The sequence below is a fragment of the Brachyistius frenatus genome, unplaced genomic scaffold (assembly GCF_029030835.1).
Source record: "Brachyistius frenatus isolate BFR_SWC_R1_liver_20210118 unplaced genomic scaffold, ASM2903083v1 Contig_305, whole genome shotgun sequence".
NCBI lineage: Eukaryota > Metazoa > Chordata > Actinopteri > Embiotocidae > Brachyistius > Brachyistius frenatus.
The window spans coordinates 156,483-183,869 of record NW_027210904.1 but is presented as its reverse complement, the minus strand read 5'-3'; the positions used below and the strand labels follow the sequence as shown (position 1 = coordinate 183,869).

At 45.9% G+C, this 27,387-nt stretch overlaps 3 protein-coding genes across 6 annotated transcripts in view; 1 reads left to right on the top strand and 2 right to left on the bottom strand.

Moving 5' to 3' along the window:
• Nucleotides 1-6,736, bottom strand: part of dock11 (dedicator of cytokinesis 11) — a 58,056-nt gene extending 51,320 nt beyond the window's left edge. For all 4 annotated transcript variants that reach the window (XR_011312131.1, XM_069722787.1, XM_069722788.1 and 1 more), the window contains exon 1: nt 6,408-6,736. Coding sequence is in view for 3 of the 4 variants with exons in the window: in XM_069722787.1 (XP_069578888.1) it covers nt 6,408-6,512 (105 nt within the window). In the remaining variant the exon portion in view is untranslated. The remainder of the gene's footprint in view (nt 1-6,407) is intronic.
• Nucleotides 6,737-7,269: 533 nt separating this feature from the next.
• Nucleotides 7,270-11,639, bottom strand: haus4 (HAUS augmin-like complex, subunit 4). The gene is made up of 9 exons (XM_069722803.1): nt 11,242-11,639; nt 10,903-11,042; nt 10,565-10,696; nt 9,871-10,011; nt 9,660-9,756; nt 9,415-9,560; nt 9,072-9,202; nt 8,853-8,921; nt 7,270-8,711 (listed from the first exon to the last, which is right to left on the bottom strand). The coding sequence occupies exons 1-9, from the start codon at nt 11,306-11,308 to the stop codon at nt 8,525-8,527; spliced, it is 1,110 nt and encodes a 369-aa protein (XP_069578904.1). The 5' UTR covers nt 11,309-11,639; the 3' UTR covers nt 7,270-8,524.
• A 2,808-nt stretch (nt 11,640-14,447) lies between these two features.
• Nucleotides 14,448-26,980, top strand: fxr2 (FMR1 autosomal homolog 2). Its single transcript, XM_069722791.1, has 17 exons — nt 14,448-14,688; nt 17,516-17,568; nt 18,519-18,612; nt 19,254-19,325; nt 20,745-20,893; nt 21,105-21,198; nt 21,523-21,639; nt 21,797-21,967; nt 22,105-22,183; nt 22,340-22,497; nt 23,027-23,113; nt 24,617-24,836; nt 24,940-25,113; nt 25,455-25,649; nt 25,778-25,885; nt 25,979-26,067; nt 26,170-26,980. Exons 1-17 carry the CDS (start codon nt 14,638-14,640, stop codon nt 26,278-26,280), a joined length of 2,022 nt encoding a protein of 673 aa, XP_069578892.1. The 5' UTR covers nt 14,448-14,637; the 3' UTR covers nt 26,281-26,980.
• The last annotated feature ends 407 nt before the right edge of the window (nt 26,981-27,387 follow it).

Below are 27,387 nucleotides of genomic sequence, written 5' to 3'. Positions count from 1 at the left end.
TTGTATAGGTTGAGGTCTTTGGAAATATCCAGCTTTACAGGATTTGCCCCCCCACCCCTCCCCCAAGAACATATTTTCTAAATCTGCTTGATTTGGAGGGGGGGGGAGAACATATTTGCAACCAAGTTCAGAGACTTTAAGAAGATTTAAGGCTGAAAATAAATACAATAATAATATTGTATTCCACAATAACAGCATTATGTAGAGTATTCACGAGGAGTACGAGTCTGACCGAATATATATATATATATATATATATATATATATATATATATGCAAGTCATCGTGCGCATCACTTCATGCCCATTCCATCAAATGTCAGCCCAAACCAAGTTCTGTGGATTTGAACAATGTTTGGCTGCATGGGATGAGTTCAGTTATGTTTGAGGGGTTAAAGTCGTTTCCTTGAATATGCTGGTATCTGTGCACAACCCAGTAAAGAACAGAAAGTCCTCCCTTTCAAAGTTCTCCAACCCGTAATTTGGCCGGTGAAATAAGCTGGTTTCGTGAACATGTTCTCCGCAGATTTTTCCACCAGACCCCGACTTTCTCGGCTGTCCGCATAAACCCTCCGTCTCGCTTTTTTTTTTCGAACCGCTAATCTAAATAAAAACTTCCAGACCCCGATGGCACTTTGTGAAATGTGAATTTGGAGTATTTTTCCGATTTCTCTGCACAATGTGGCATCGCCGCTGTATCCTTTTTTTTTTTTTTTTTCTCCAAACACAGACCCGCAGCTCATTGGACAAACCAGCGGCAAAAACACAACACCTACGAGTCTGTCGAAGCCATTACACATATCTGTGCCCGCCTACTGCACCCGACGCAGCGGCTCTGCTTCCTGTCATGTGCAACGAGTCGGAGCACGCAGCGCCCCACGTTACAGGGGGGGGAGAGAGAGAGAGAGAGAGAAGGGGGAGAGGAAGCGGAGGGAGGGGAGAGGGGGGCAGGGGGGGGACGAATGAGAGCAAGTTCTGCTTTCACAAAAGAAAGAAGCTGAAAGAATCGCAAGTCCACAGTATCGCGGATTGAGACACGGCAAAGACGCCCAGAACCACCGCGAGGATGTGACCCAACGCCAGGGTGTGGTTATGTAGTGACAGCCATCAAAGTCACTTTCCCATCTCAGTTGCGTCTCACACTTTCGTTCCTCCGCCATCAGTCTGGCTGGAGAAGAACGAACGCTCACAGCGCCGGTCACCGAGTACCAAACCGCCAGTCGGCCCTCCAGACGACGACGAAGACGACGACGAGGACTTTTTCTTTCGCAAATTTTGCGTTCCCAGATGTCTCAAAATATGTGCCTCACTCGCCACTCCAAAACGGCCGAGTCGCTCCAATCACGCCGGCTCGGGAAGCTCACACTTTACACACACTTTACACACACACACACACACACACACACACACACACACACACACACACACGCTGGCATGCAAGTCGCATACAGCACAAAACGGCCTCGCTGTCCCGCAGCTGACCCCGACTAAATGCTCCAATCTGTGTGGAAATGAGCTGCACAGACACACAGCGGCTCATCTGAGTGAGAACAGGAGCCAAAGCAGGCCTCTTTTATCCTTCTATCACTCTCTGATCCCCCCCCCCCCAAAAAAATACCAAAAAATAAAATAAAACACACAGCTCCCTGCCGCACTCTCGTCTTTATATAAACAGTACGGATATGTGCAGGATTTACAGTAAATATCAGATTTGAAGCAAATTACACATCGTGTTGTCGTCCAATGAAACCTGCGTATCCCCGGAGGAAAAAAAAAAACCCCGCTAACTTGCCGTTAAAACGAGAAAAACACCTTGGCCAGTGTCTGACCCTCCTCCACCTCCATAAATAGGCAGCATTTATATTTAGCAGTGTCAACAACAACAACAACAACACAAAAACAGAGGGGAAAACAAAAGGTTTGGATTTAAAGCAACAAACTTAGAAAGATTTCCGATTTGTTTTCTCTTTGGTGACCCCTCTGGTGATGAGCAGCCACTGCAGCCGAGATCCGTCTCGCCGGCGTCACGTTGTTTCCGTTTCTTTGGATTTGCTGTTAAATTTGAAGTTTCATCGTTTCATCATCGTTCAAACGGTTCAAATTAGCCGTCATCGCAACCACCGGGGATAAACAGAAGCCTCCTTCTTCTTAGCGCGCCGCGTCAAACTCAAAGCGAGTTAAAAGAGCGAGCCGGTCGCACCGCTGGTGATTTTGAACATTTCATTACACACCAAAGGAACTATACGCCGCTTTAGACTTGACTGACCTGACGTCATCTGCTTTTGTCTTCCGGTCCCTGTCAGGACTTTGTACTAAAAAATGAAATAATATAACACGTCTCACTGATTACATGGTGCTAATCTTGACAGCACTACAGGACTCTTTTGTTTTTTCTTCACGGTTACCGAAATGAATCAGATTTGCTTTTTCACAGCACATATTGTGACACGCAGCGGCAGCAAGAGCACGAGTGGAACTGTTGACGTCAAGGAGGCTCCACTTCACCGTCCGCCGCAGCAGTCAATCAATCATGTTTATCAGCCGTGTCTGACAGGTCGGCACGTCTGCTGCTTTCCCTCCATCTTTCAAGTTTCTCCCTCCTTCGCCCTCGTAGAGAAACTCCTCGCAAGCAATTACAGTTTCCTTAATTTGATTATCCTGCTGCTTTTCTCAATTCAACAAACGGTACATCGTTTCTGCCGCTTGGGTTTTTTGTTTTTGTTTTTCCTCCGTTGGAACAAAAATGGGAGTTTGACGACGTGATGAAGCCGCGCTGGGACTATGCGGGTGAACGGTTGCCGCTGCCGATGAGATTGGATCTTTTATCTTGGCATTTAGCGACGGCTCATTTCTCCCGCTGCCCTGCGGTTGCCCTCCCAGCGGGTTCTCGCGTTGCGGCCAGCTCTCCTGCCTCCTTCGCCGATAACGCCACGCGTAGTAATAAATGGCATTTATTCACTCGGAGAATTAGGAGCGCCGATCCGCGCCGCGGAAAGGAAATGGGAGATTTGCTGCGGTTCGCCGGCCCGCCGGGGCGGTTAACAGCTCCGGCGGAGGAGGCGACGAAGGATGGGGTGCCGTTGGCGTGGCGACGGACCCGATTTAAACGTTGTTGGGAATATTTGGGGTAACGCAAGTACGCAGCTCGGCAAAATATAGAACACGGGGTTTTTGGACGTTTTCGTGCGAAAGAGTTACATATTCATAATATTCAAATGTTTGCGCAAAATCAATGCAAGTCAGCATTGGCTGGTGAGCAGAGACGGATTTTGGTGCCAGAAAAGTTCAATTATTAATGTGTTGGCCGATAATCCTTTTCTTCGTGTGTACAAAAACACACACACACACACACTTTTTGCTGATCCCTAAAATATGGCTATCAAACCCTTTTAAGACGTGTGTTGTAATGGAGGCAGGATATTTATTTGTCCACACTGAAACAATAAACTTTACTGCAAATTGAATGCTTATAAATCCCTATTAAAAAAATATAAAAAAAAAATAAAAAACAAATTCTTTCGTATCTGCCAACATATGATATTGATAAGTGCGTGACGGGCCGATAAAATCAGCTGGTCGATGCATCAGTCCGGCTCTGTAACGGTTTTCCATCGGACACCTGAGAGCAAACAGCAACATTTAAAGTATGTTTAAACTAGAATCAAGTCTCTGTTCTGTTATGTACAGAGACATAACCCTGACTAAACACCAGAGACACAAGAGGAGGTGGTACCCCACATGACGTCAGACGTCTATATGTCAGGGGTTCTACTGATTTAAGAACCAAGTACTTCGTTACTGTCCACATGTTCCATGACAAGTTTATGTGACAGACCGCGAAACACAAATGCAGCAGTGCATTTCTCAAGAACTCCAGAAAACCCAGTCATCAGCTGATGGGAATTCTCATAAATCAACTTAATAGTTGTCAAGGAATTAATTGCCTGAATGGTTTGAGGGAACAAAAACAAAAAGTCACGCGCGTTCTTCTCTGCTGTTTCCTTTTAGTCTAAGTTTGATTTGACTTTCTGCTTGGAAACGGGCAAGACTGGATTCTTCTTCTTCTCCTCCTTCTCCTCCTCCTCCTCCTTCTTTTTCTCCTCCTCCTCCTTCTCTTTCTTCTTCTCCTCCTTCTTCTTCTTTTTATTTTTCTCCTCCTCCTCCTTCTTCTTTCCTCCTCCTCCTCCTTCTTCTTCTTCTTCTTCTTCCTTCTTCTTCTCCTCCTCCTCCTCCCCCGCTCCTCCTCCTCCTTCTTTTTCTTTTCCTCCTCCTCCTTCTTCTTCTTCTCCTCCTCCTCCTCCTCCTTCTTCTTCTCCTCCTCCTTCTCCTCCTCCCTTCCTCCTTCTCCTTCTTCTTCTCCTCCTCCTCCTCCCCCTTCCTCCTCTTCCTCCTTCTTTTTCTTTTCCTCCTCCTCCTTCTTCTCCTTCTTCTTCTCCTCCTCCTCCTCCCCCTTCCTCCTCTTCCTCCTTCTTTTTCTTTTCCTCCTCCTCCTTCTTCTCCTCCTCCTTCTCCTCCTCCCTTCCTCCTTCTTTTTCTTCTTCTTCTTCTTCTCCTCCTCCTCCTCCCCCTTTCCTCCTCCTCTTTCTTCTTCTTCTTCTCCTCCTCCCCCCTTCCTCCTCTTCCTCCTCCTTCTTTTTCTTCTTCTTCTCCTCCTCCTCCCCCCGCTCCTCCTCCTCCTTCTTCTTCTTCTCCTCCTCCTCCCCCCTTCCTCCTTCTTCTTCTTTTCCTCCTCCTCCTTCTTCTTCTCCTTCTCCTCCTCCTCCTTCTCTTTCTTCTCCTCCTCCTCCTCCCCCTTCCTCCTCCTCCTCCTCCTTCTTCTTTTTCTCCTCCTCCTTCTCCTCCTCCTTCTCCTCCTTCTTCTTCTTCTGCAGAGCGTGGAAGCGAACCCTTCTTCCAACCGGACGGACTTTACAGAGATGGTGAAGTCAAGAATGAGCCCACAGCCTCGGTCACAGAGGAAGCTGGTCACGGCATGCCTGAGGGAATCCCCATGTGAGAGGAGCACAGGCCGTGCACCCTCCACAAAACAGCATTTGTTCTCAGTGAGCAAGCCCGCCATTTACTCCGTGAAAAGGGCAGCAGCCAAACATGAACTTATCCAGAGCAGAAAAACACGCACACATCAGACGTAGCTACGAGTGGACACACAACACTCCCACCTCTGTTGCGGGAATCCAAACCCTACCACGAGATTATTACGCTTTGCGTAATACTCCTCGAGACGATCATCATAAGACTATGAACTAATCCCGAGGGGAACAAGAGTTTTCCTCTTGAATAAACTCATCCGGAGCACCTCTCTAAACGGCCGGAGATGTGTGACCGTCGCGCGGCGTTCAGGCTGCGGTTTGTCACCGTCACATCATGAAAAAGTGGATGACTTGCCAGATGGCTTCAGTTACAACCAAAAGAAAACAAGATGTCATTAGGCGAGCGACGATATGCACTGAAATCACTGTGGCCGAGTTTCAAGACAAATGTCGCGCCATGGATTTAGTGACATCAAAATCATTCCACACACCAATGCTGTATTAACACGATCCTAAATGCTATTCATCCCAAGCCACTGCGCCTAATCCCTCTCATTATTGCAGTCTGTTGAGCCACTCTGAGCCCCCCAGCACTGCCACTCTGAGCCCCCCAGCACTGCCACTCTGAGCCCCCCAGCACTGCCACTCACTCAAAACGCTTTTGCTTTGCACATTCATTATTATCAATATACATCAGTTATGAAGACAATGGACATGACTGCCCTTTTTTTTTTTTTTTTTTTTTTTTTTTTTGCACTATGTGGCAATTTTTACAGGAAATATAAAGAGGCGCGCACACACACACACACACACACACACACACACACACACTGATCCAAGGCAAAGACAGGGAAGCCATGCTGCAGCTGTCCAACTGGCACTGCTCCCCATCCGCCAGCACACAAAAGGAGCCGCACAAGACTGAAAAAGCATGCGTGCCCGTGGACAATGTCACACTACGGTGTGATGCCGGCTATCGGAAAAGCAAGCAGACACACGGGAGCTCGACTTCACAGCACGCAATTGCTCCCGTGGTGACCGGTCTTTGAACATTACAGAGGATGCAGCAGAGCCAACGGCGCCGTGCATTCAGAGACATAGCAGAGGTCCACGGCGGCTCCACCGGTAGAGACCGGCGGCACGAGGACAGACAGGGACTGAAAACGGGGGGTTTTGGAGGGGGGAAGAGAATAAAAAAAAACACAATTGAAAGAACAGCAGCGGCATAGAAAGAGGAAGAAGAAAACAAAGGTGTATTATCCCCGCGATAGGACAGAGAAGAAGGGAGTTATCAGGCCAACGCGGTCAGTTCAGTTATCCCCGTGAGCGAAAATGACCGCAGTCGGTCCACGGGACCGCATTGACGGCTCAAGCTCACCTCGAGGTCCACGGTGCTCCTCACAGCCTCCGACACGCTCTGCCTGACTTCCGCGGCCGTCCCGGGTTTGCTTAACCTCTTTGTGAATTTTCGCACCTCAGACATCGCGCCCCTCCGGTTAAAATCCACTTCTTAGCGCCCGGTGTGAACGTGAGCATTACCGCGGCGCCGGACGGAGCGGCGGCGGGCGGCAGCGTTCAGTGACAGCCAGATGTGCGTTTGTGTTGGATGTGAACCAAGCCAGCGGTTCACGTCGCGAGGCGGGGCTGCAGCTGCTGCTGCTGCTGTAAGTGATGATGAAGGAACCCAGAGAGGGATTTACAGCGCGAGAGGCTTCACTCTTACCCACTTCCGTCTCCCTCCTCCCTCCTCTCCTCCCCTCCCCCGGCGGAAAGCAGACTCACCAAAGATCGTCAGTGTGACAGGGCAGCAAAGTGTGCGTTTTACCGGATATGAATAGGGTTGAACAGATGTGTTTAATAACCCACAAGGGAAAACGGCAATGAGGCTTGTTTAAAATAGTGCTCAAGACTAAAACCTAAAAAATTCTTGTTGTTTTTTTAAAACTCATTTGAAATAGTTCTATCGTGGACAGATTTAAAGCGAATGTGCGGTTTATTAAAATTGTTTCTGGGTACCACTGCTTTTAAAAACACAATTTCTAGCTCATTAGAAGCTAAATAGTGCGTGGATAGCATTAAAAAAAAATACTGAATATGGAAGTAGGACAATTTGAACCTTTTTTTTGCCAGTTGTGATGAAGACTAATATGCCAGTGACCAAATCTCGAAAACACAAATTCAGGCTTACAACTTATTTATTCAATAAATAATGCATGTAACCAATTTATTAAATAAATGCTATGTGAGGAGTTAGAATTTCTTTCCAACTGGTGAGGAGAAACTGAGCTCATCTTATAGCTTGATTTATAAAAAAAAAAAAAAAAAAAAAAAAAAAAAAATTGCTCTTAACAACATTGAATTTAGAGCTGTTAAAGTCCTGTGGAAGTATTAAGTCCAATTCAACATTGTTTCATTTCAATAAATGTCGTGAAATTTTAAATGCCATCCCTACAAGAGCTAGAGTCAAAGTTGATAGTATACTGCCATCTGGTGGATCGGGGAGTCCAAGTTTGCATTATTTGTCTGGTATCAAAGTACATTTTCTGCTATGGAACAGGTACAATTCCCTAATTAGTTAACAAACAATCACTCTAGAAATATGAAAAGGCTAAAACTCCTTCAGAAGAAGCCATCACTGAGGGCAACAAGGACATTACTGATGGTTGTTGTAATCTTCCATTAGGATTCATTTTATGTTGTTAGTGCATATGAGCAGCATCATTTACACCGACTAGAATTTGGCAATATAGAGCACACCTAAAATAGATTGGCGTTATTCTCTTGCATGACACCCATCATATGTGAGAGGATGCCGTGTACATGTCCAGACCTGTCTTCTATACATTATTCTCTCCACACAGCTCCATAGAGAAGAAATGTCTGCTCAGAGAACCAAGTTACAAGAATTCAGGACATGATTCATTTGGAGACTCCTAAAGATGATGCAATAGTTTAATTTATTTTCCCCCAAAGTCTATATTGCAATACATGAAGGGAGGTAAGCTGTTAAAGGAAAGGTTAAATGAAGTCACTGAGCAGATGCTTCACAGTTGCATATGTCATTCTGGGGCAGAGTTTCCTTGCGGTGTCAGTATAAATATAGTCATTCTCATTCCCTTTCGGTAATGTAAGCAGATATACAAGATGTCATGAGCTTAGCGTAAAACTGCATCTTATTAAAATAGTAAGAGACGTTAAACAAGCTTTGAACTGAATTTGGGTTTTGGTTGGATAAAGAGAAAGCAAAAATTCTGATTACATTGGCGATGGAATAAAGAGGTTCGACTATTTTAGGAAAACTGAATTAATTAAACAACATTGTTGAGTCAGGAGCTCTGATGGAGCCTTCAATTATCCCACTTACTACTGTACATGCTACAGTGTTTCTGGAGCCCAAATGTCCACACAGTCTCAGTGTCCAGCGTGTCACTCTGTGCGAATACATGCTATGAAAAGGGAAATGCTGGCTGTGGTCTCAGCATCAGACTCCAATCTTTACTTGTTATTGTAGTGGGTGAATTCCTTCAGAGCCCAGCTCTTCATCTCTATCTCCTGCCGTAGTCTGCAGTACTCCTCAGCCAGGGTCTCAAACTCTTTGCCCAGGATCTCAAAGGAGGCCAGTTTTGACTTGACAGAGTGCTTCTCCGCTTCGCAGGCCTTCAGCTCAGACTCCAGCTTCTCCCTGCAATGAGGCAAAAAAGACAAAGCATGTCAGATTTGCACAAAGAAATCAGCCAGAATGTGGCTTCTATATAACTGCATCCAGCAACAGCAGTGTGCATTCTCGCAAAATGAATCAGACATAAGACAAGTATTATCTTACCTTATTTTTCTATGAGCAGTTATTGACTCTGCTGTGTACGTGTCCAGCTGAATTTCCACCATCTCAGTCCTTTGAAGGAAGAATAAAACATGAGATTAATACTGAACATCTCCAAACATGTCATCATTGTGTTCCACAATATATTTATTCTCCTAATACAGTAAGGCCTTCTGAAAGATAGCACCGACATACGCAAGTAAAGCACCGAAAACGGCTTACTTTATCTTCTGTAAGACTAATTCACATTTGCCTTCAAAGTAATCTAATTTCTTCATGTCCAGATCGGTCTGGGTCTTCAGCCTGTGGTCCAAGATAAGACACTGGAGAAGCTGAATGCACTTTGTCAGCTCCTGGTCAGGGAAGGAAAGAAAGAACAGAAGACAAAATATTGTTTACATTTACACCTTTAATGCACCAGAATTTATTTTGTTTGGAAGCAGTGAGTGTACAGTATGAGCCCCAAATTCTAGGGTGTCCTCATCACATCATACTGAATGTGGCAACCTGCAAGAAATCAGAGAAACTAGGATCCTTTTCTAAATACTTTCATAGGAGTACTTACTGAGAGGTAGAGCTGGGTCTGTCTCTGCAGAAGAACGGTGTTTTCCCGGCAGCTCTCCTTCAGACTTTCTGCTCTTTTCCTCTCTTTGTCCAGCTGGGCTGACAGATGAGACAATTTGGTGGTCTTCAGACCTTCACTCTCATTGTCTGCAAGAGATTACAAAACAAAATCTTGGTCGGCAAACGAGAGGTCCAATTTTAAAAAGGTAAAGACGGGTAAGTTTCATCTCCTTTTCGCTTCTGTACCTCGTTCGGGCTGATAGTAATAGAGCAGGCTCAGACACTTTTCCTTGAGGTGTTTCTCCAGCTGTTGGGGTAAACTCTGTCTCATTCTTTGCACATTCTGGTAAACACAAATACAGCGTGAGCGTCAGGAAAAGGAAAACCTTTTATTGATACAAGTTCAGAAAGAACACATCGTCAAAACCAAGATTTCAACCGTAGTCTTATGACTCACCTTCTCTAACGGCATGAGCTCCATCAGGTGTTGGGGGGTCAGGCCCAGTACAGAGGGCTGGTCCTGGTTCGTAGTGCTACTGGGATCCAGCTGTCTGACACACTGAGCCACCAGCAGACACTTCTCCATCGTCTCATAGAACTACACCCAACCAAAGTGTGCGTTACATTCTTTAACATCATCATCCCACAAAAAAACAAAAAACACATCTTGTGTAAACATATAGTAGGCAATTAACCAATAAAATATTATAGAACTGCCAAGAATAATAATTCTGCCATTAATAATCGATTAGTTGATTGATAAAAAAAAAAAATTGTCGCCAACTATTTTGAAAACCTATTAATCATTTTGAATCTTTTTTTTTTTTTTAATGCCAAAATGCTCAAATTTCCAGATTGCAGCTTCTTAAAATGTGAATATTTTCTGGTTCCTTTAGTCCTTAATGATAATAAACCGAGCTGGTCAGGACAAAACAAGACATTTTAGGCTGCACCCTGGGGAATACTAGTGGACCTTTTTCACCATTTCAAAGGAAAAAAATAGCTCGTTGATTCATCAAGAAAATAACCGACAGATTGAAATAATCATTATTTGGTATAATGTTTCTTTAGCTACAATTTGGACCAAAGAATGTGCAAAGAAAGCTGTCTGTGCTTTTATGAACGAGCGCAAATAAGTGTGTGAGGCGTACCATGTTCTGGTCAGGAGGGACAGTGGCGTGGTGCTTTCTGACACAGCGGTTCTGGATCATCTCCTGCAGCCCTCTGTGGAGGCTCTCGGCGCGCAGCCACTGACGCCTCTGGCTCTTCAGCTTCTGCTCAGCCTAGGAATCATTCACACACAAAAAAATAAAAACTTACAAACTGTGAAACGAACCTAACCATTGTTGTTGCAGTTCTGACTGGTCGCCAGTAGAGGTCAGTAAGTCAAAGGCTATCTGCTGAGTAATTAACAACAAACGCGCAGTTCTTTGGTTCAACTTCCGTGTACAGTACTCTCAACTGCGCGGCGGACGGACACTGCTGATACCTTGTCCAGCTCTGTTTTCAGCGGGGCACTGAGTCCAGTTTGGTCCACATGTTGTGCCAGAGTGGCCAGGAGTTTACAGAACCGAGGGTTGCGGGTCAGATCGTCCTCCGTCATGTCGCACAGAGGGAAGGAGGCCAACACTGGGTGGGAGGACAGAAAATACAGAAAACGTATTGGTTGTCATGGGACGGTTGTCGTTTTCGCATTTAAGTACGTTGTTAAACATATTTAACGTTGAAATAGTATCAGAACAGGCCACATTTAAGCGCTAGGTTCATGTTGCATCTCTTCGTGTTCATGTAACATACTAACAGGTACGCAGTGAATTGTTTGTCTTACCCTGTTGGTGCAGACCGTCGCCCTTCCCAAGCGACGACATGTTTGTTGTTTCGGAACTGCCGGACATTTTCAACTGAATTGTGTTCCTTAGTGGCCAAGAAACTGGAACGTGTTTGGATTTCTGAAGCTTTTCCACGCGAAAGGCGACATGAAACTGAAATGCGGACTTCCTGGATCAAATTGCGCGCGTGTCCAGGATGCTTTGCTGTTGGCTAAAATTAGCCCACGTGGTCAATACAGCCACACCGAGCTCTCCCTATCTCGCGAGAACTGTATGATGTTCGCGGGAGCGCGCACAGCACAAACGAAAATAATCGGAGAGTTTAATGATTTCGAAGGAAAATTTGTGTTTAATAACAGCATAATCCCGATTGCCATTAATTTAAAAAAAATAAATAAATAAAATAAAAAAGATTTGGATTAAAGACTAAATTGATTTTAAAAACATTGACTATTATTTTAAAAATTTTGATGAAAAAATAAAACTGGCAGAAATCCTCACATCATGTTTTATTATGCAAGCCATTTTTAGTCGTTGCAATTTGTATTTGTGTATATTTTATCCACATTGGTAATTAAAAGTGCTTAACATAAAGAAGATAAAATGAAAGAGTACAGGAAAAATTAAAAAAAAAAATAAAACACTTAAAAAGTACCAGGTAGGTAAATGTAATCAAACTATTTCAAACTCTGAAAACAAATATTAGAATTGGACAATAACAACATCAAAGCACAACTTACACACAAATGTATTTTGGACTTAATAAAAGAGAATGATAACGTGTAATAGTAACACTATGAAATAAAGTTCCAATAGTATATTAATCAGTATTATAAAAAACGGAGATCCCTGATCAGCCCTAACAATTGCTTCTCAGTTTATCATTTAAGTAGCTCATTCATCTGACAGAACTACAGATATTCTCCCGACACAAAACAGACAGCTCATGTTATTATCAAGGGGCTTGAAATATGACTGTCCAAAATCTCAACTACTTACAATCATAATTTGGGAGGACGTAAAAGGCCCACACTGCTGCTGCACCATGCCTCAAACATATTCTCCGAAGTGTGATTAAAATTCATGAATAACACAAATCGTGAGTCATGTCAGTTCTGGGATTGGAATTTAAAATCTATAAATGACAAAATTCAGTAACATGGATGGCAAAAATACACACTCTGTTGTTCACTCTGCTAAACATGGACTTTCAGAATGTTCTTCACCCAAATCCTCTGGGCCGGGCCTGTTCCAAAATTAGATGGAATAGTAAAAAAGAATAGTTTCTTAATCAATAAACTGGATGCAGGAGATTTGGGGAAATTATATGAGGTGATTATGGGCCCCTATGAAAAGATACATGCTCTCTGAATCTCACCCTGTGTTTTATGCCCATAATAACAGAGGTCCTTCACGGCAAAGGTTGTTCACTGCATAGAGAAGGTGTTTTTTTCCCACTTTCTTCCTTCTTGCTGCAGCAGCATACAATTAATTCAAAGACAAGTAGCGATGTCCCTCAACAAGTAAAAATTTTGAGCTTCACGAGACGGGTTAGTGAATAACGTATTTATTATCATGATTTCTTATTATAAGTACTTAAAAGTTGATTCAAAAGGATATCTTGATTTGGCTCACCATTTTTGGTCTCTCAAGTCAAGTCAAGTAAATTAATTTTACTTGGTACAGTATCAGAAATCTGAAATTTGGCCTCAGGGGTTTTACAGTCTGTTCAGCATAAACACCTTCTGTCATAAGGAAAAATTCTCCCATAAAAACCCTCTCTGCCCGGTTCATTCAAAGGCCTTCACCCACCTTCTGCTGTCAGTATCAAATACTCAAGAATCTGGTTATATCCTTGTTACGCACACATTTAATGGCCTTGTCAAGACTTTGTACAAGATGGATTGAAACAATAAACTCATCAGTCCCTGTATTCACCACTTTCTCTCCTGTAAATACTCAATCTGGGGTTCCACAATTGCGAGTGTTCTTGTACTGCGTGGCTCTAACCACCATGACCTCTGGCCTCTAATGTGTGCTTCAGCTGTTTCCTCGCATCAAGTCCTTGTCCATATCTGGTCCTCTTCATTTCTGCTGTTTTGCAACCATACCCCCACCTAACTTTGACCACACTCTTTCACACTTCTGTGCTCATTATTCTTCTCCAGTAAGGTGCTCTAGTTTTGTGGATCAACATAAAGTGATTAGAGTTCGCAAAAAGTAGAAAGTAAATCCCTAAAATAGAGTGATTTAAAAAAAAAAAAAAATTTAGGCAGTCTGAATATTTTATCATCTGACGTAACTTTCGCTTGGTACATAATATATTGCTTGTAGTAAGTAACTTGACTGTAGTACTGTTTACACAATAGCTGGTGGTCCTCACTCATCAATGAGTGGGCTAAATAAGATATGGGAGCCAGTCAATTTCAGTAACATTATAACTGACACGGGATCAAACCAATGGATTGTGTTAGGATGCGACTCTCTCCATTTGATTGGTCGCCCTTTTTGGCCAGCCCTTATTTCCTTAACCAATGAACGAAAGACAAAGTTGACTGTCGTGGTGTTCGACCAATGACAGACCCGGGTTTCCTTCTGGGCGGGTCTCCGTGCGGAGGGGTGGGGTGTTCGAGGTCATTCAGTCCCTCTCTGATTCACTCTATCGGCGTGTGTTTGAGGGGACGGGTAGTAATGGAGTAAGGAGTCGCCGGGCGGTAGTACATCACGAACGCTTATTTTGGGGGGGGGAAACAAACGCCGCTGAAAATCGCACCGCAGACCGAAGAAACGACCGCCCCCGGTGACGACTTCTGTGAAATTACTCAACGCAAGCGACTGCGCCACACGCGCCACCAACAAAACGCAGCCGGGGCTATCACATGCTAGTCGGCTAGCATCCCTGAAAACCGACGGGATCAAGGTGTTGATAGCTAGCCTCCCAGCTAATTATCCATCAAGCTAGCCATCCCTCCTGCCGTTAGCATCGCCAGCTCGCTTCTCCTCCTCCTCCTCCAACCTCCTCCTCGCGCACATCGAAGACTTTTGCTCGCGGAGGAGCCCGGCGGCAGGTCGCGAGCGCCAACTCCCACATTCGGACAAAAACAAGACCGCGGTACCTCCGGACCGCCCCTCGCTGCTGGAAGACAAGCGTCTGCGTTGCATTAGTTTGACAACCATCACACCCATCTCTCCCCCTCTCCTCTCCCCCTCTCCCCCTCCTCCTCTCCCCCTTCACCTCTCGTCCCCTCTTTCCTCCTCCACCCGAAACACTGGAAATCCACAAGCGGCCGGAGAGCGGCGAAGGGCCGGCGAAGCTGGGGGCGGTAACGTTACCGGACTCGCAGGGAGTCGTAACGGCTCCGGACGACCACAGCCGCGAGGAGCCGCCGACGAGCATGGACGGGCTCGCCGTGGAAGTTCGCGGCTCCAACGGGGCCTTCTACAAGGTAATCCGTCTCCGGTTGCCCCGGTTGAAAGTTTTGTTTCTTGGTAAACTTGTTAGGTTTCGTTCTCCCCGAGCCTCCGGGCCCCCCCCGGCTAGACGTTAGCTCGGGTTTTCCAGTCCTGACAAACAGGGATGGCTTCTTTTTTTTTTTTTTTTTTGCGTTGGCCATTGTGGGGTGGGCTGCTGCTAGCCTGCTGCTAACAGTGAAGCTAGTCCACTTTGTCATCACCATGTATGGCCTATATTTGTTCGTTTATGGCAGATGTCAAGAGGAGATCGGGCTGGAAACGGATTCCCCGTCGTTTTGAAACGGCTCACGGTGGTGATCGTAACATGTCGCTTTGTTGTGAGATGTGGTGGGATGAGAGCATTTAAAACAGGAGCGAGCTGCTAACCAGACTGCTGTTCCTCCATAGAAGTGTGATGTGATGCTACACCAAAAAGCTCACACACTTAATAATTGATTTGGTAATAATTGACTGCACTGCTGTACCTTAATTCACTTGTTTGTTACTCTGACCAGGAAGAACCTGGGAGTCGTGGTTTCTGTTTCATTTCTGAGTAATGTTTGGAAGAAAGTGTACTTTTATATCCAGACACAGGACCTGGAGTCTTTTTTTTTGTTGTTGCTGCTGTGTCATAGTTTGGTTCAGACATGTGACTTTCCGTTGAATCTGTTTTTAGTGGTTAGTGATATACACCTGGTGGACATCGCACGTTCAAACTTTGGGGATTTCACAAGATTGAAGCTTAAATTGAGAGTTAGTTCCACTGTAATGGTCGAGGATCCATATTCATCTTCTCTCTGCCTTCTAATCTCATCCACGGGCACATCTCTTACTTCTATTTCTCCCTTTAAACAGATTTATTAGTCCACTCTCTCTCTGTCTCTCTTCTATCTTCAACCTCTCAGACAGTCAGCCGGCCACATGGTGGTTTAGTGAAGACCCTATATTTACTCTCCTCTTGCTGCTTCACCTGTTGTTCTGTTTTACATGGTGACAGTTTGGCTCTGACGTGGATGAACTCTTTCCACTTAACTCTGTTACGTCCAGTATCTCACAGCTCTCAATTTGCAGATGACATGGACACATAACTGTGTTAGTGACGCTCTAAATGTAATTTTACAGTATGTATTTTGTCCTTGACAGAAGAAAGTGGGACTGCTTTTTTTTTTCTTTTGTGATTGACACATGGTATAAAAGGATTTTACACAATTCACCTCGGTGTCACTGTGAATCAGTCAGTTTCTTTCTTTTTAACTATGAATCAGAATCATACATATATATAAACATGGTCGGGCAATATGGCAGCTGTCAGGAAAGTGGACCTTTGTAATGTTTATAGTCTTCTGCAGCAGCAGACGATGAACGAACAAATTCAAAATAAGGATTCAAATAATTTTGGTATTCTGTGGCTGGAAATCTTGCATTGACATCACTCTTTTTTCCCCCAATTCATATATAATGTGTTATAAGTAGGCTAGTCAGACGAATACATCTGAACATATCGAAAAGGGTGTATTTTATCTGTCGGGCTAGTGTGTCCGTGTGTCATGGGCACCACATGGACCTGCATGTGGATGAAGTGACGTCATCACGAGGCTGCCCATGACCCCTCAGCGCTCCCATGTCTCCGCTCGGCATGTCACCCTAGAAAGAGGGCTTGTCTGCCCTTTGACCTGGTAGTGCCCAGTGGAACAATATTAAACCTGACAGAACATCCGCATGCTGCTGTCTCCTAATGTGACCCCTGGAAATTGGAGGACGAGCACTTTTTCAGTCGGACCTTTTCCAGAGACTAGTCAGCTCCAATATTAGGGCCCTGCAATTTGAAGCGGTAGACGGTCCCCTGCAGCTTGTGTTCACGTTGGTGCAGAGGCAAGTTTTGATTTCTAACCAGGACATAAGGAAGTGGTGAATGATACCCATAGTTGTTGTTGGACTGTTTCAAGGGAGTAAAAATCCCACCTGTGTCCACACACACACACACACACACACACACACACACACACACACACACACACACACACACACACACACACACACACACACACACACACACACACACACACTCTGCCCCTGATCCAAGGCCCAAAACCCCTGTCCAGCTCTTCTAATGCAAAGGCAGCACCTTGGCAACAGGTGAATCCACACCCTCACTTTCAACCCCCAGGCATGCTTGCGGCTGAAGATACTGTCTGCCATCTCTGTCCCATATATAGTAGTGTCACTGAGGGACATGTCACACCCACTAGTTTTCCTCCTGTCTCTTCTTTGCTCAGCACTGGGGGTGCTAGTGAGAGTTTATGGCATGCTCCGACAGATTTGTGGATGGTAATGATGGACAAGTAACACGTTTAAGTTATCTCTGTCGTAACAGCCGTCTATGGGCTCTCGCTTCATCTGTCCATATAGGCCGAGTGAGGGCCTCCGTTCCCTGTGCACGTGCCCTCATGATGGTTCCTCGTGCACAACTATTGTCTCCCAGCTCACACACAGAGGAGTCGCGTGCATCTTAATGCTGTTGGCGTATCGGCGTGTATGTGTGCGAGAGAGATCTCCAGGGCTGCCCGTGCTGTCGGGAGAAGTCAGTGTTCCTCGTCACTTTATCCGGCACAGAATTCGCAGCCAGAGAATTGTGTCAGTGATGTGATGTCTTGGCTTCCGAAAGAGCCCGAGATGCTCTTTTTCAGCAACAGTCACACTATTGGCCTAGCACGGCTTACAAGCCAGCTGTCTGTGTTGTTTACATAAATCAAACGCTCCCAGCCCCACCCCTCATGCATTCACGGGAATAAAGTCCTTTCTCTGTGTTTTTTCTTTTAGGGTTATATCAAAGATGTCCACGAAGACTCACTCACAATTGTTTTCGAAAACAAGTAAGTTCTCTCTCTTTTACCCACTCCTGTATGTCTGCGTTACGATAACTAATCCTTGTGCAGGGCAACTTTTAAATTAGCATGCCTGGTTGAGGGCTGTGCTTTACCCAGGCATTTAAAATTGTCCTCTTCAGCACATGTGCTTGGCATGCAGCTGTCCATACACGTCTCTTAACAGTTTTTTTACCTCCTGCTCCAACCCCTTCCGGCCCTGCCATCCTGGCGGCATGCTTTTCTATACCCCCCTCACCACCCACCCATCCCTCTGGTCCCTCTTTATCTACTTGGCTCAGAGAACAGATCGGGGTCCTCCTAAAAATAGTGAGCCATGGTATGTGAGGTGGGAGGGGAGGTGGCCCGTGTCATTTTCGGGATGGTTCCTTTCCCCTCCTTCTCCTTTTACTTTCTCTGAGCACATGGAGGTGTTGGTGTAGCTGGTTGTATAAGACAGTGAATGAATGACGCACAATTTTGGTCTATAATGACAGAAAGAAGCCTCTCAATAGAAATCCTATGAAATCTGTGATTTTTAAAATGACCAGAAGAGGGTTTTTTAGTAAAGGAACATAGAAATGTGCTGGTGTCTGGTGCCATCATCTCAAGTTTCACCTTTGAAAATCATTGACTTTAATGGCACTCTGTTGAGCTACGTTCAAGTGTTTATTCATCGAAAAGGGACGTCGTGCAATGAACAGTCACTTACTGGCCAGACACCGATTCTCCAACTTCCACATTAAACCTAATGAGGCATTTTTTATTTTGTATTCTTATTATGTCTATTAATGTGCCGCACAGCATTAAGGGGGTGAAAGGCGCGCGATAATTACAATCCCGGGACGACGCGAGTAGAAAAGAGCTTGAGCTTGACTGCCTGGACTTCATTTTAGTTACCTGCGATTGTTGATAAGGTGACAAGTGTTTGTGTTTTGTCTGTCTCGTCTCGCCCGTAGCTGGCAGCCAGAGAGACAGTTGCCCTTCAGCGACGTGCGGTTGCCTCCTCCAGCCGAGTACAACAAGGATATTGGTGAAGGAGAGGAGGTGGAGGTGAGGTCTGACACTTTGCATCTGTCTGACTCAGCTCAGACACCTACATTTTTTGCTAACCTCGTGTCTCAAGGCCTCGGGTCTCTTTGCACTTCAGACAGATAATTATTGTCCAGCAGTGACTTTCCACTGTGATTTCTTTGGCCTTTCAAGCAGACTCTAAATTATGAAAAAAAAAAAAAAAAAAATCCAAAATGAAGCTCTAGCTTAATTTATTTCCATTTATGTTCTTTTGGGAAGCAGGTTAGAACCAAATATTATTATGTGCATATTTACAGTGTGAAATCATATTATCTGTTGTGGAAATTTAATATATTGCTTCCATTTTGTACAGCCAGAGTGAAATTTATTACTCTGTTGACTCAATGAATATGTTCAAATAATGTTACCCCCACACAGTTAGTTATACGTGACGCATCCTAAATACGAGACCGTGGATCCATAGGATTGCATTTTAAGACGGGTCGTGGCCATTTGCTTTCTTAAATAATGCAACCGAGAGCATCTTCACTGTCACCACATCTTTCCACTTTCTACTGCAAACACTTACAAAAAGATGACTTTAAAAAAAAAAAAAAAAAAAAATTTTAATTTTATTTGGTGTCTGATTTAGCTGCCGTTCATTATGCGTCTCCGTACAGGTTTACTCCAGGGCCAACGAACAGGAGCCATGTGGCTGGTGGCTGGCGCGGGTCAGGATGATGAAGGGAGAGGTAAGTGGTTGCTAAGAGCCAATCTCGTAAGACGCGGGATAAACAAATAAACAGTGGAGACTTTATTTCCTGTCTAAAGCGGTGGTGTGACCAGAAACACCATCGCACAACACCAAGGCTTGACGCCGCTCTGTTGTCTTTTCATGTGCAAAAATAAGTTTGAAACCACGTGTTGTTTTTTTTGTTTTGTTTGTTTAATCCGCTCTAATTTGCCTAATCCTCACTTTGCTAGCCCGCATTGACAATGTGCTGAAGGAATTGAATCGTTAGTTCCTGAATAATAGTTCCTGAATAATAGTTCCTGAGGCTTAAATATCCTGCAGCTACTCAATTGATAAGGACTAACGCGATTGAGAAAGTGATACTTTACGTGGGTGATAAGATCCGACTGGGCTAGCTTCCTCTGCATCTCAGTATTTAATAAACAGTAATAAAGGCGAAGCAATCATCTTTCACTTTGCCTCTGTGCTCTGCTGTATTGCCAGTAAGTGTTTATTGAGTTCCACAGTACACTGTATGCAGAGTGAATGCCGGCTCGGAGTAAGATATGTTGTACCGGGTAATAAGCTCGCAAGTCGGTGTGTCCTGATTGAGTCCGACGTTGTACCTTCAAATTACCTTCCCCACACACCCTGTGCTTCCTCACACCGACTTGTTGTGTCCAAATGGATTTGCACCAGGCGAAGTGAAAACGGGCCCAGTCGGCTTATTACGAGCTTTTTTTTTCTTTTTTTTTTTTTTTTTTTTTTCTCTTCTCTTTCTTTTTTCTTTCAAATTTCAAGATAATTTCAACCGGTTCTGTCTGTCAGTCACCGGCACAAGCGGCAGGTTGAATAGTGGGTCAGTGGGATGTGGAAAGGAAAGCATCGCAGCGCTACTGTGCCAAGGGAGCCGCCGGTGGTGTAGTGCTGTTATTTAGAGCGGTCTGCTAAGAGCCTGCAGGAATGTCTAGCATCGACTGATGGCTTTAATTCACTCCTTTGAACATGGAGTGGGCTTTGTTCATCTCACCGCTGCACTCTCTCATGCTTCTTTTTCTTTGTCTCCATTTTTGTTTTTTCCTCTCTCTCTCTCTCTATCTTTCTATCTTTCTCTGCATCTTGGTCCGGCGCTCCTTCTGTGGTTTCATCTCGTGTTTCTTCTGAAATAGAAGAAACCAGGAAATGAGTGTAGTTTTATTTCCTAAATAAAAATAAATAAATAAATAAAAAAAAAAGCTGTAGAACAACCGACAATATTTTTTTTTTTCAACCTTAGAGATAGATCAGTAAATGTTCAACTTTCTAGCTGATTCAGGGTTTTTTTGGGGGGGGATTGACGACAGCACTTTAGCTCTTTGTATATCTTGGCATGATGTTTTGAATCTGATGTTTTCTGGCCACATCATTAGACATCTGTGTCTCCTTTTGCTGCTCGCAGTTCTACGTGATTGAATATGCGGCATGCGACGCCACATACAACGAGATCGTCACGGCGGAGCGCATCAGGCCCCTCAACCCCAACAGCCCTTCTTCTCGAACCTCCTTCCACAAGGTGCCCATCCCCATCCCAGAAGACCTGAGGGACATGTGAGTCTCGCGTACCTGTTCTTCAATTCTTAGAAATCAGAATTGGCATGAGCGGATTATTTTACGCGTCGAGAAAAAAAAAAAAAAAAAAGCCACCTTTTGAATGTTGAGCCGTAACGTCACAAGTCGTCTCGGCGAGCAGGGTCGGGATTTAACGGTCCGCCGCCGCCGAAGGAATAACGAGGTCGACTCTCCCGTTTTCTATCGACAGCTGTGCAAATGACAACATTCACAAAGACTTCAGAAAAGCTATCGGAGCCAACTGCATCTTCTACAGCGCCCAAACACACGAACTCATTGTGCTGGTTAGTACTCCGAATACACACTTCAGCGGCCTGTTGCATTTCCTCAGATGAAGACATGATACAAAGGAGCTGTAATAAATGCTCAAACAAACCTGTGAACCTGCATGTCTCGCATGTGAATCCACATTATGACACGTGTTCTTCTTAGATGGTATTTCTTTCAGACTAAACATAAAAAATAAAAATACCTAAAACTTTCTCATCTTCACAAACACCAGGCAAACGATTGAAGATAATATGAATATAATAACCTTTTCGAGTAATTCTGAAATTATAACTTTTAATCTTGTTTTTTTTTGTTGGTTTTTTTTGTTATCTCCACAGTCGACAAATGAAACCACAGTAAAGCGTGCGACTCTTCTGAGTGACATGCATTTCCGCAGCATCCGTACCAAGCTCATGCTAATGTCCCGCAACGAAGAAGCCACCAAACACTTGGAGGTACAAACGTGCTCGCGTGGCTGTAATTCGTCCGTGACGACAATTCTCGCTCCGCTTCCCGCTTACACATTTTGCGCGCGACCGACCCATCGGTGTGCGTGTGTGTGTGTGTGTGTGTGTGTGTGTGTGTGTGTGTGTGCGTGTTCTCTCCTCCCAGACAAGTAAGCAGTTAGCGTCGGCGTACCAAGAAGAGGTGAAGGTCAGGGAGGACCTGATGGGCCTCGCCATCGGCTCCCACGGTGCAAACATCCAGCAAGCACGGAAGGTGCCGGGCGTCACCGCCATCGAGCTGGAGGAGGAAAGCTGCACGTTCAGGATCTACGGAGAGGTGCGCCGCCGAATGACGCCGCGGGCCGTGGCGCGGCGCGTCGCGTCGTCCCGGCTCTCGGCGGCTCCTGGGCCCGCGACGTGGACAGAGCGAGGCGGTGCCGTGGTTCAGGCTAACGCTGGGGTTTGTGTTCGCAGAGCCCGGAGGCGGTGAAGCAGGCCAGAGAATTCCTCGAGTTTAAAGAAGACTACTTTCAGGTGCCCAGGAACCTCGTAGGTGAGTGAGCCACATCGCGCATTCCTGAGAGAGCGCTCACGTCGTCGGTTGACAACGTCTCGCTTCGTCACCGTAGCACTTAAACTCACTTATGATTACTTTTTATTTGATTTGACTTTTTTTTTTTTTTTTTTTTTTGGCCTTTCACTCCTGCAGGCAAAGTCATCGGTAAGAACGGCAAAGTCATCCAGGAGATCGTGGACAAGTCGGGCGTGGTCCGCGTCCGGATCGAGGGAGACAACGACAAAAAACTTCCCCGCGACGAGGTAGCCAGGCAGGCCGCTGGCAGGGACGACACTGCCAGCAGCAAAGAGGTGAATGAACCGATCCGCTGCTCTGCCAGTCTCCGATAACCCCCTCGCCCCCTCGCCCCTCGCCCAGCCCTTTACCTCCTCTGCTCTCCAAGAAGCAAAAGCTTCCTAGCTGCAGCTTAAGTTTTCATTGCCTTACACACACACACACACACACACACACACACACACACACACACACACACACACACACACACACACACACACACACACACACACACACACACACACACACACACACACACACACACACAGCCCACTGCACAGCATATGTCAGTTATATTGGATGTGTGGGCACTTGTCTCTGATGGGTTGGTGTGTTTCTGTTGAGTGTGCTTCATGTCGGTTTTTTTGGTTTTTTTTAAGTATAGAAATGGTATTTATACACCAGTTCATTTTCTATTTTTTTTTGAGTAAGGTCTAAAGTATTTCCACATCACTGAAATCTCTCTGACAATAAAGACTCATAATTCAAAGTGGTGATTTTTGACCCACCCCGGCTCTTACTTCCCTCTTCTTCATGCCTCATCAGGGCATGGTTCCCTTCGTGTTCGTGGGAACTAAGGAGAACATCAGCAACGCTCAGGCTCTGCTGGAGTACCATGTGTCCTATCTGCAGGTTAGTCCGGCCTCCATTTTCACCAACAGATGGCAGCACTAGTCTTTTCTGTCTGTTTCTGTCACTCAAAAAAAAAAAAAAAAAAGCCTAAAAGAGAAGTGTATGTTCGGGACATTTCTGCCTCTTGATTGTAGCCGCATTTACCTTCATAGGAATCCATAAATATGCGTACTTAGTAGGAGAAGAAACATTTCTCAGAAGCACCGGTCCTGTGTGTGATTTGTGGGACTGAGTGGGCGTATACGTGCCGGGGTCATTTCATATTGGTCACCTGTCTCCCGCCCGTCCACCACCACATGAGGAAAAGCTGCTGAGAGCACCTCATTTTGCCCCTACCTCATGTGCTTTTATAAATAGCCCCTCTCTCCGGGACAGGGGGGTGAAGGGTACGCCGGAGTGTAGATTACCAGCTATCTGGACCCTCAGCTTTCCAAAATAACATCAGACTCCACCACCCTGCCTCACTTCCTTCACACCTCCCCTGAGGTTCAGCTGTCATTGGTAGAGACAGCTGTCACACTGTGATACGAAGACCCCCCCCCCCCCCCCGCAACCCCACAACCCCTCCCCCAAATCACCCACCATGTAACCACCATAGAAACTGCTGTCGGTGCACTGCTGCCGTTTTCCACTCCCCTCGTCTATAAAGATGGCTCAGAAGAAAAATGTGAAATAGTAGATACTCCCAGAAGATAATAGCTGTTCTTTTAAAGATGTATTTTAAGCGTCATCACGCATGATAAACTGGTATCGTTGCGCATTTAAACTTGTGTTTCATTAAGGGGCCATGAGAGAGAGTGTTGGTTGTCACGTGGGTGTCATGGCTGTTTAGGGGATCCCCAGCAAAAATATTACTCAAGTTTGAGTATTAACCAAATGGGTTATCTAAATTGTTTTATTATACCATTTTGTCGTCCAATCCGAAGGGATTAGAAAGCGAGGGGACAGTTTCCATGGAAACAGTGCGATACCACATCTGTATCTATAACTGTGCATTGTTTTAAACTCGGCAGTGGTTTGGAAATGATTGGTCTCGAGGACGGCCGCTGTGAAGTAAACATCGTGCTTGACCACTACAAACTAATACTTTACCCTGTCAGCCAATCACAGTCAATCTCTTAAAGACCGGCGGGTGTTTCGACAGAATTTAGATTTTCTGTCAAAACGGTCACCGGAACAGTGAACTGTGCACATCGCTGCCACTCGGTGGCAGAATGATGGGCTCGACAAGCAGAACAAAACCAGCCCAGCACCACAGCAGATGTGAGTTCAGAGAGAACGGCTCATTCAGTTGACTTAAAAGTGAGGGAAAAAAAGTGCTCTCGCATTGCTTTTAATAACGTGTTAAATTATCGTAGCATCCCAGTGTTGGCTCGGTCTTCTTTGCGGGGCCGGGTTATCTCGTCGTGCCAGACGGAGTGATTTTAAAACTGGAGGAGATTTTCTAAATATATTCTGCACCCGGGTGGCCACAGATTGACAAAGTGTTTCCCCGTCCCGCAGGAGGTGGAGCAGCTGCGCCTCGAGCGCCTCCAGATCGACGAGCAGCTCCGTCAGATCGGCGTCGGGTACCGCGCACCGCCGAGCCGAACTGGGGGCCCCGGTGTCGAACGGGAGAAAGGCTACCAGACGGACGAGAGCAGCAACTCCCTCCACACTTCTCGTACGTACGGGGGCCGCGGGAGAGGACGCAGGGCCTCCAACAGCCAGTACTCCGGATACGGTGAGTACGCGAGCGTCACTTGGACTTTGCGTTTTCAGAGTAATATTCAAAATACAAGTTATCTACTTTTTTTTTTTTTTAAATTTCTCTCCGCGTGACGCAGGCACAAACTCTGAACTGTCCAACGCTTCCGAGTCCGAGGAGGCCGTCGACCAGCGGCCCCGAGGCATCGGCAGCGACGAGAGGGGCTCCCGGCGGGGCGGCAGGGGCCGAGGCGCCAACTCGGGACGAGGCCGCGGGGGGCCGGGGTCCAAGCCTTCCAACTCCATCAGCTCGGGTACGCCGTGATCTGGTTCCAGAAAGTCCATTTCATTTCAGTCACGAGGCTCTTCTGCGTATCGTGTGTCAAAATCTCAACCGCTACGATTTTAGAGCTTTTCCAAACAGTCGGGAGTGTTTCTGAGAAACGGCTTGCAGGGAACTCGTATTTAAGTCTCAGAAGTGCGTCCTCTTAACGAAGTAAGGAAAACTCACCCGAGTGCCACACAGCGATCATTAGTGTGCTGAAAAACCGTCCCGCCACCAACGACCAGAAGGACGCCAAACGGTATACGCCGTCGATAAGGCAGGACGTTGAATACTTTCTTTTGAAATGGCGCGTTTCTGTGAACCCTGTAGTGCTGCGGGACCCCGACAGTAACCCGTACTCCCTGCTGGAGGGGGAGGGGGAGCTGGCCGAGACCGACATCAGCGACGGCATGGGAGGAGACCGCCGCCGCCGATCCCGCCGCCGCCGCAACGACCAGGAGCCCAGCGTGATGGACGCCGCCGCGGAGTCCGACGGCCAGGCGGGCCCCAGCGAGAACGGACTGGGTGAGAGCTTCGGCGTCGTGGCGTCGCCTCGGTCGCGTAGGCGTTTCGGGAAAATCGAATCTGTCGCCCTTTTTACGATCAAAAGTCGACCGGAGACGGTAACGCTCGTTTTGCTGTTTGACCGTTAGATGAGGAAGCCCGACCTCAGCGCCGCAACCGCAGCCGCCGCCGCCGTAACCGTGGTAACCGCCCAGAGGGTGGTTCAACCAGCCGTGACAGACAGCCAGCTGAAAGTGGTGAGTTCCCATTTTCAGTTTACGTGCCCTCCCCCTTTGGACTGAACACATCCGCCGGTGGTTGTTGGAGCTAACGGAGTTGGATGTTTGCAGTGACTGTTGCCGACTACATCTCCCGCGCCGAGTCCCAGAGCAGACAGAACCTGCCCCAGAAGGAAAACCATGCCGGCCCCGAGCCAAAGGTACGGGCAGAAACACGCACTCCGACCTCGGCTTCAGTTGTCTTGACATTAATCAAAGAGTATTGGATGATGATGATGATTCCCACCTTTTTGTGCCCACAGGAGAACGGCACCAGTGTCAAAAAGGAGGAGCGATCGCCCTCCAAGCGTTCCCCCAGCAAAAGCATGACCTCGGCCAGCGAGACCCTGACCTTGGTCAACGGGGTCTCATAAAGAGACGACCCCGCTCCTTGCGAACCCAAGTCTAGAGCAAGACTCCATGGCAAACTCTGTCCCTGCTTGCATTAACTTAAACCTTAAACAGATGAGTGAAAAGTACCTGACAAAATACCTGAATTCATACTATGAGAGTGAAAAAGTACAAAAAAACGACAAACGCATCTACTTAAAAACACACGTTAACGGTGTATGCTATCCTATCTATCAGTACTTAGTGCTTATTTAAAAAAAAAAACACACAAAAAAAAAACAACTAGCTTGCCAAAAAAGAGCTGGTGGATATGACTTGATTTTTAAAAATACTGAAACACGAGAAAACAGGACGAGACTTTTTTTTTTTTTTTTTTTTTTGTTTGTTTGTTTTTGAAACAGTTGTCTTTATTTGTGTCTTTTTGTTTCGTTAATGTTAATTTTGTTCATTGTTTATCACTGGTTTGGACTCGGCGGTCGCTCTCTCAACCAAAACAGACGCGTCTCTTTAACAGTGTTAAAATACCGACAAAGAGAGACGTAAGCTGTAGCGAGTGGCGTATGAGCAGACAGTCCAATAGCTTATGTGACGCGATGTTCGCACACTGAACCTGGGAGGGAAGACAGACAGACAGACAGACAGACAAGACAGACGGATTGGAATACTGATAGACATTGTGCCTTGAATTTGAAAAAAAAGAAAAATAAAATAAAAAAAACTTGAGTTTTTTTTTTTTTTTTTCTTTTCTCCATTTTAAGTTTGTTTTTGTTTCCCGAGAGGAAGAAAAAGAGGAGGAGGCATTCTTCCAGGTGGTTTTTTTGTTGTTGTTGTTGTTGTATTTGTTTGTTTTTTTGGTTTGGAGGAGAGATCAGACCTGTGATGAGTGAAGAGAGGATACGGGATCGGAGGGAGTGGCTGGCCGATTGTGAGGAAAACGAAGTCAGGTGCCAAACACGAAATTCAAGGCGCTTGTCCTCATTCCGCGTAGAATGGACAGCGTTAAGGAGGGATGGGGGGAGGGGGGGGGGTCAGTGCGTGCGTGGATGTGCGTGCACGCGGATGTGTGTGTTTGTGTGTGGGATATTTGGCAACCACAAAACTAAACTGGGAGGGGCGACATAACGCAACGA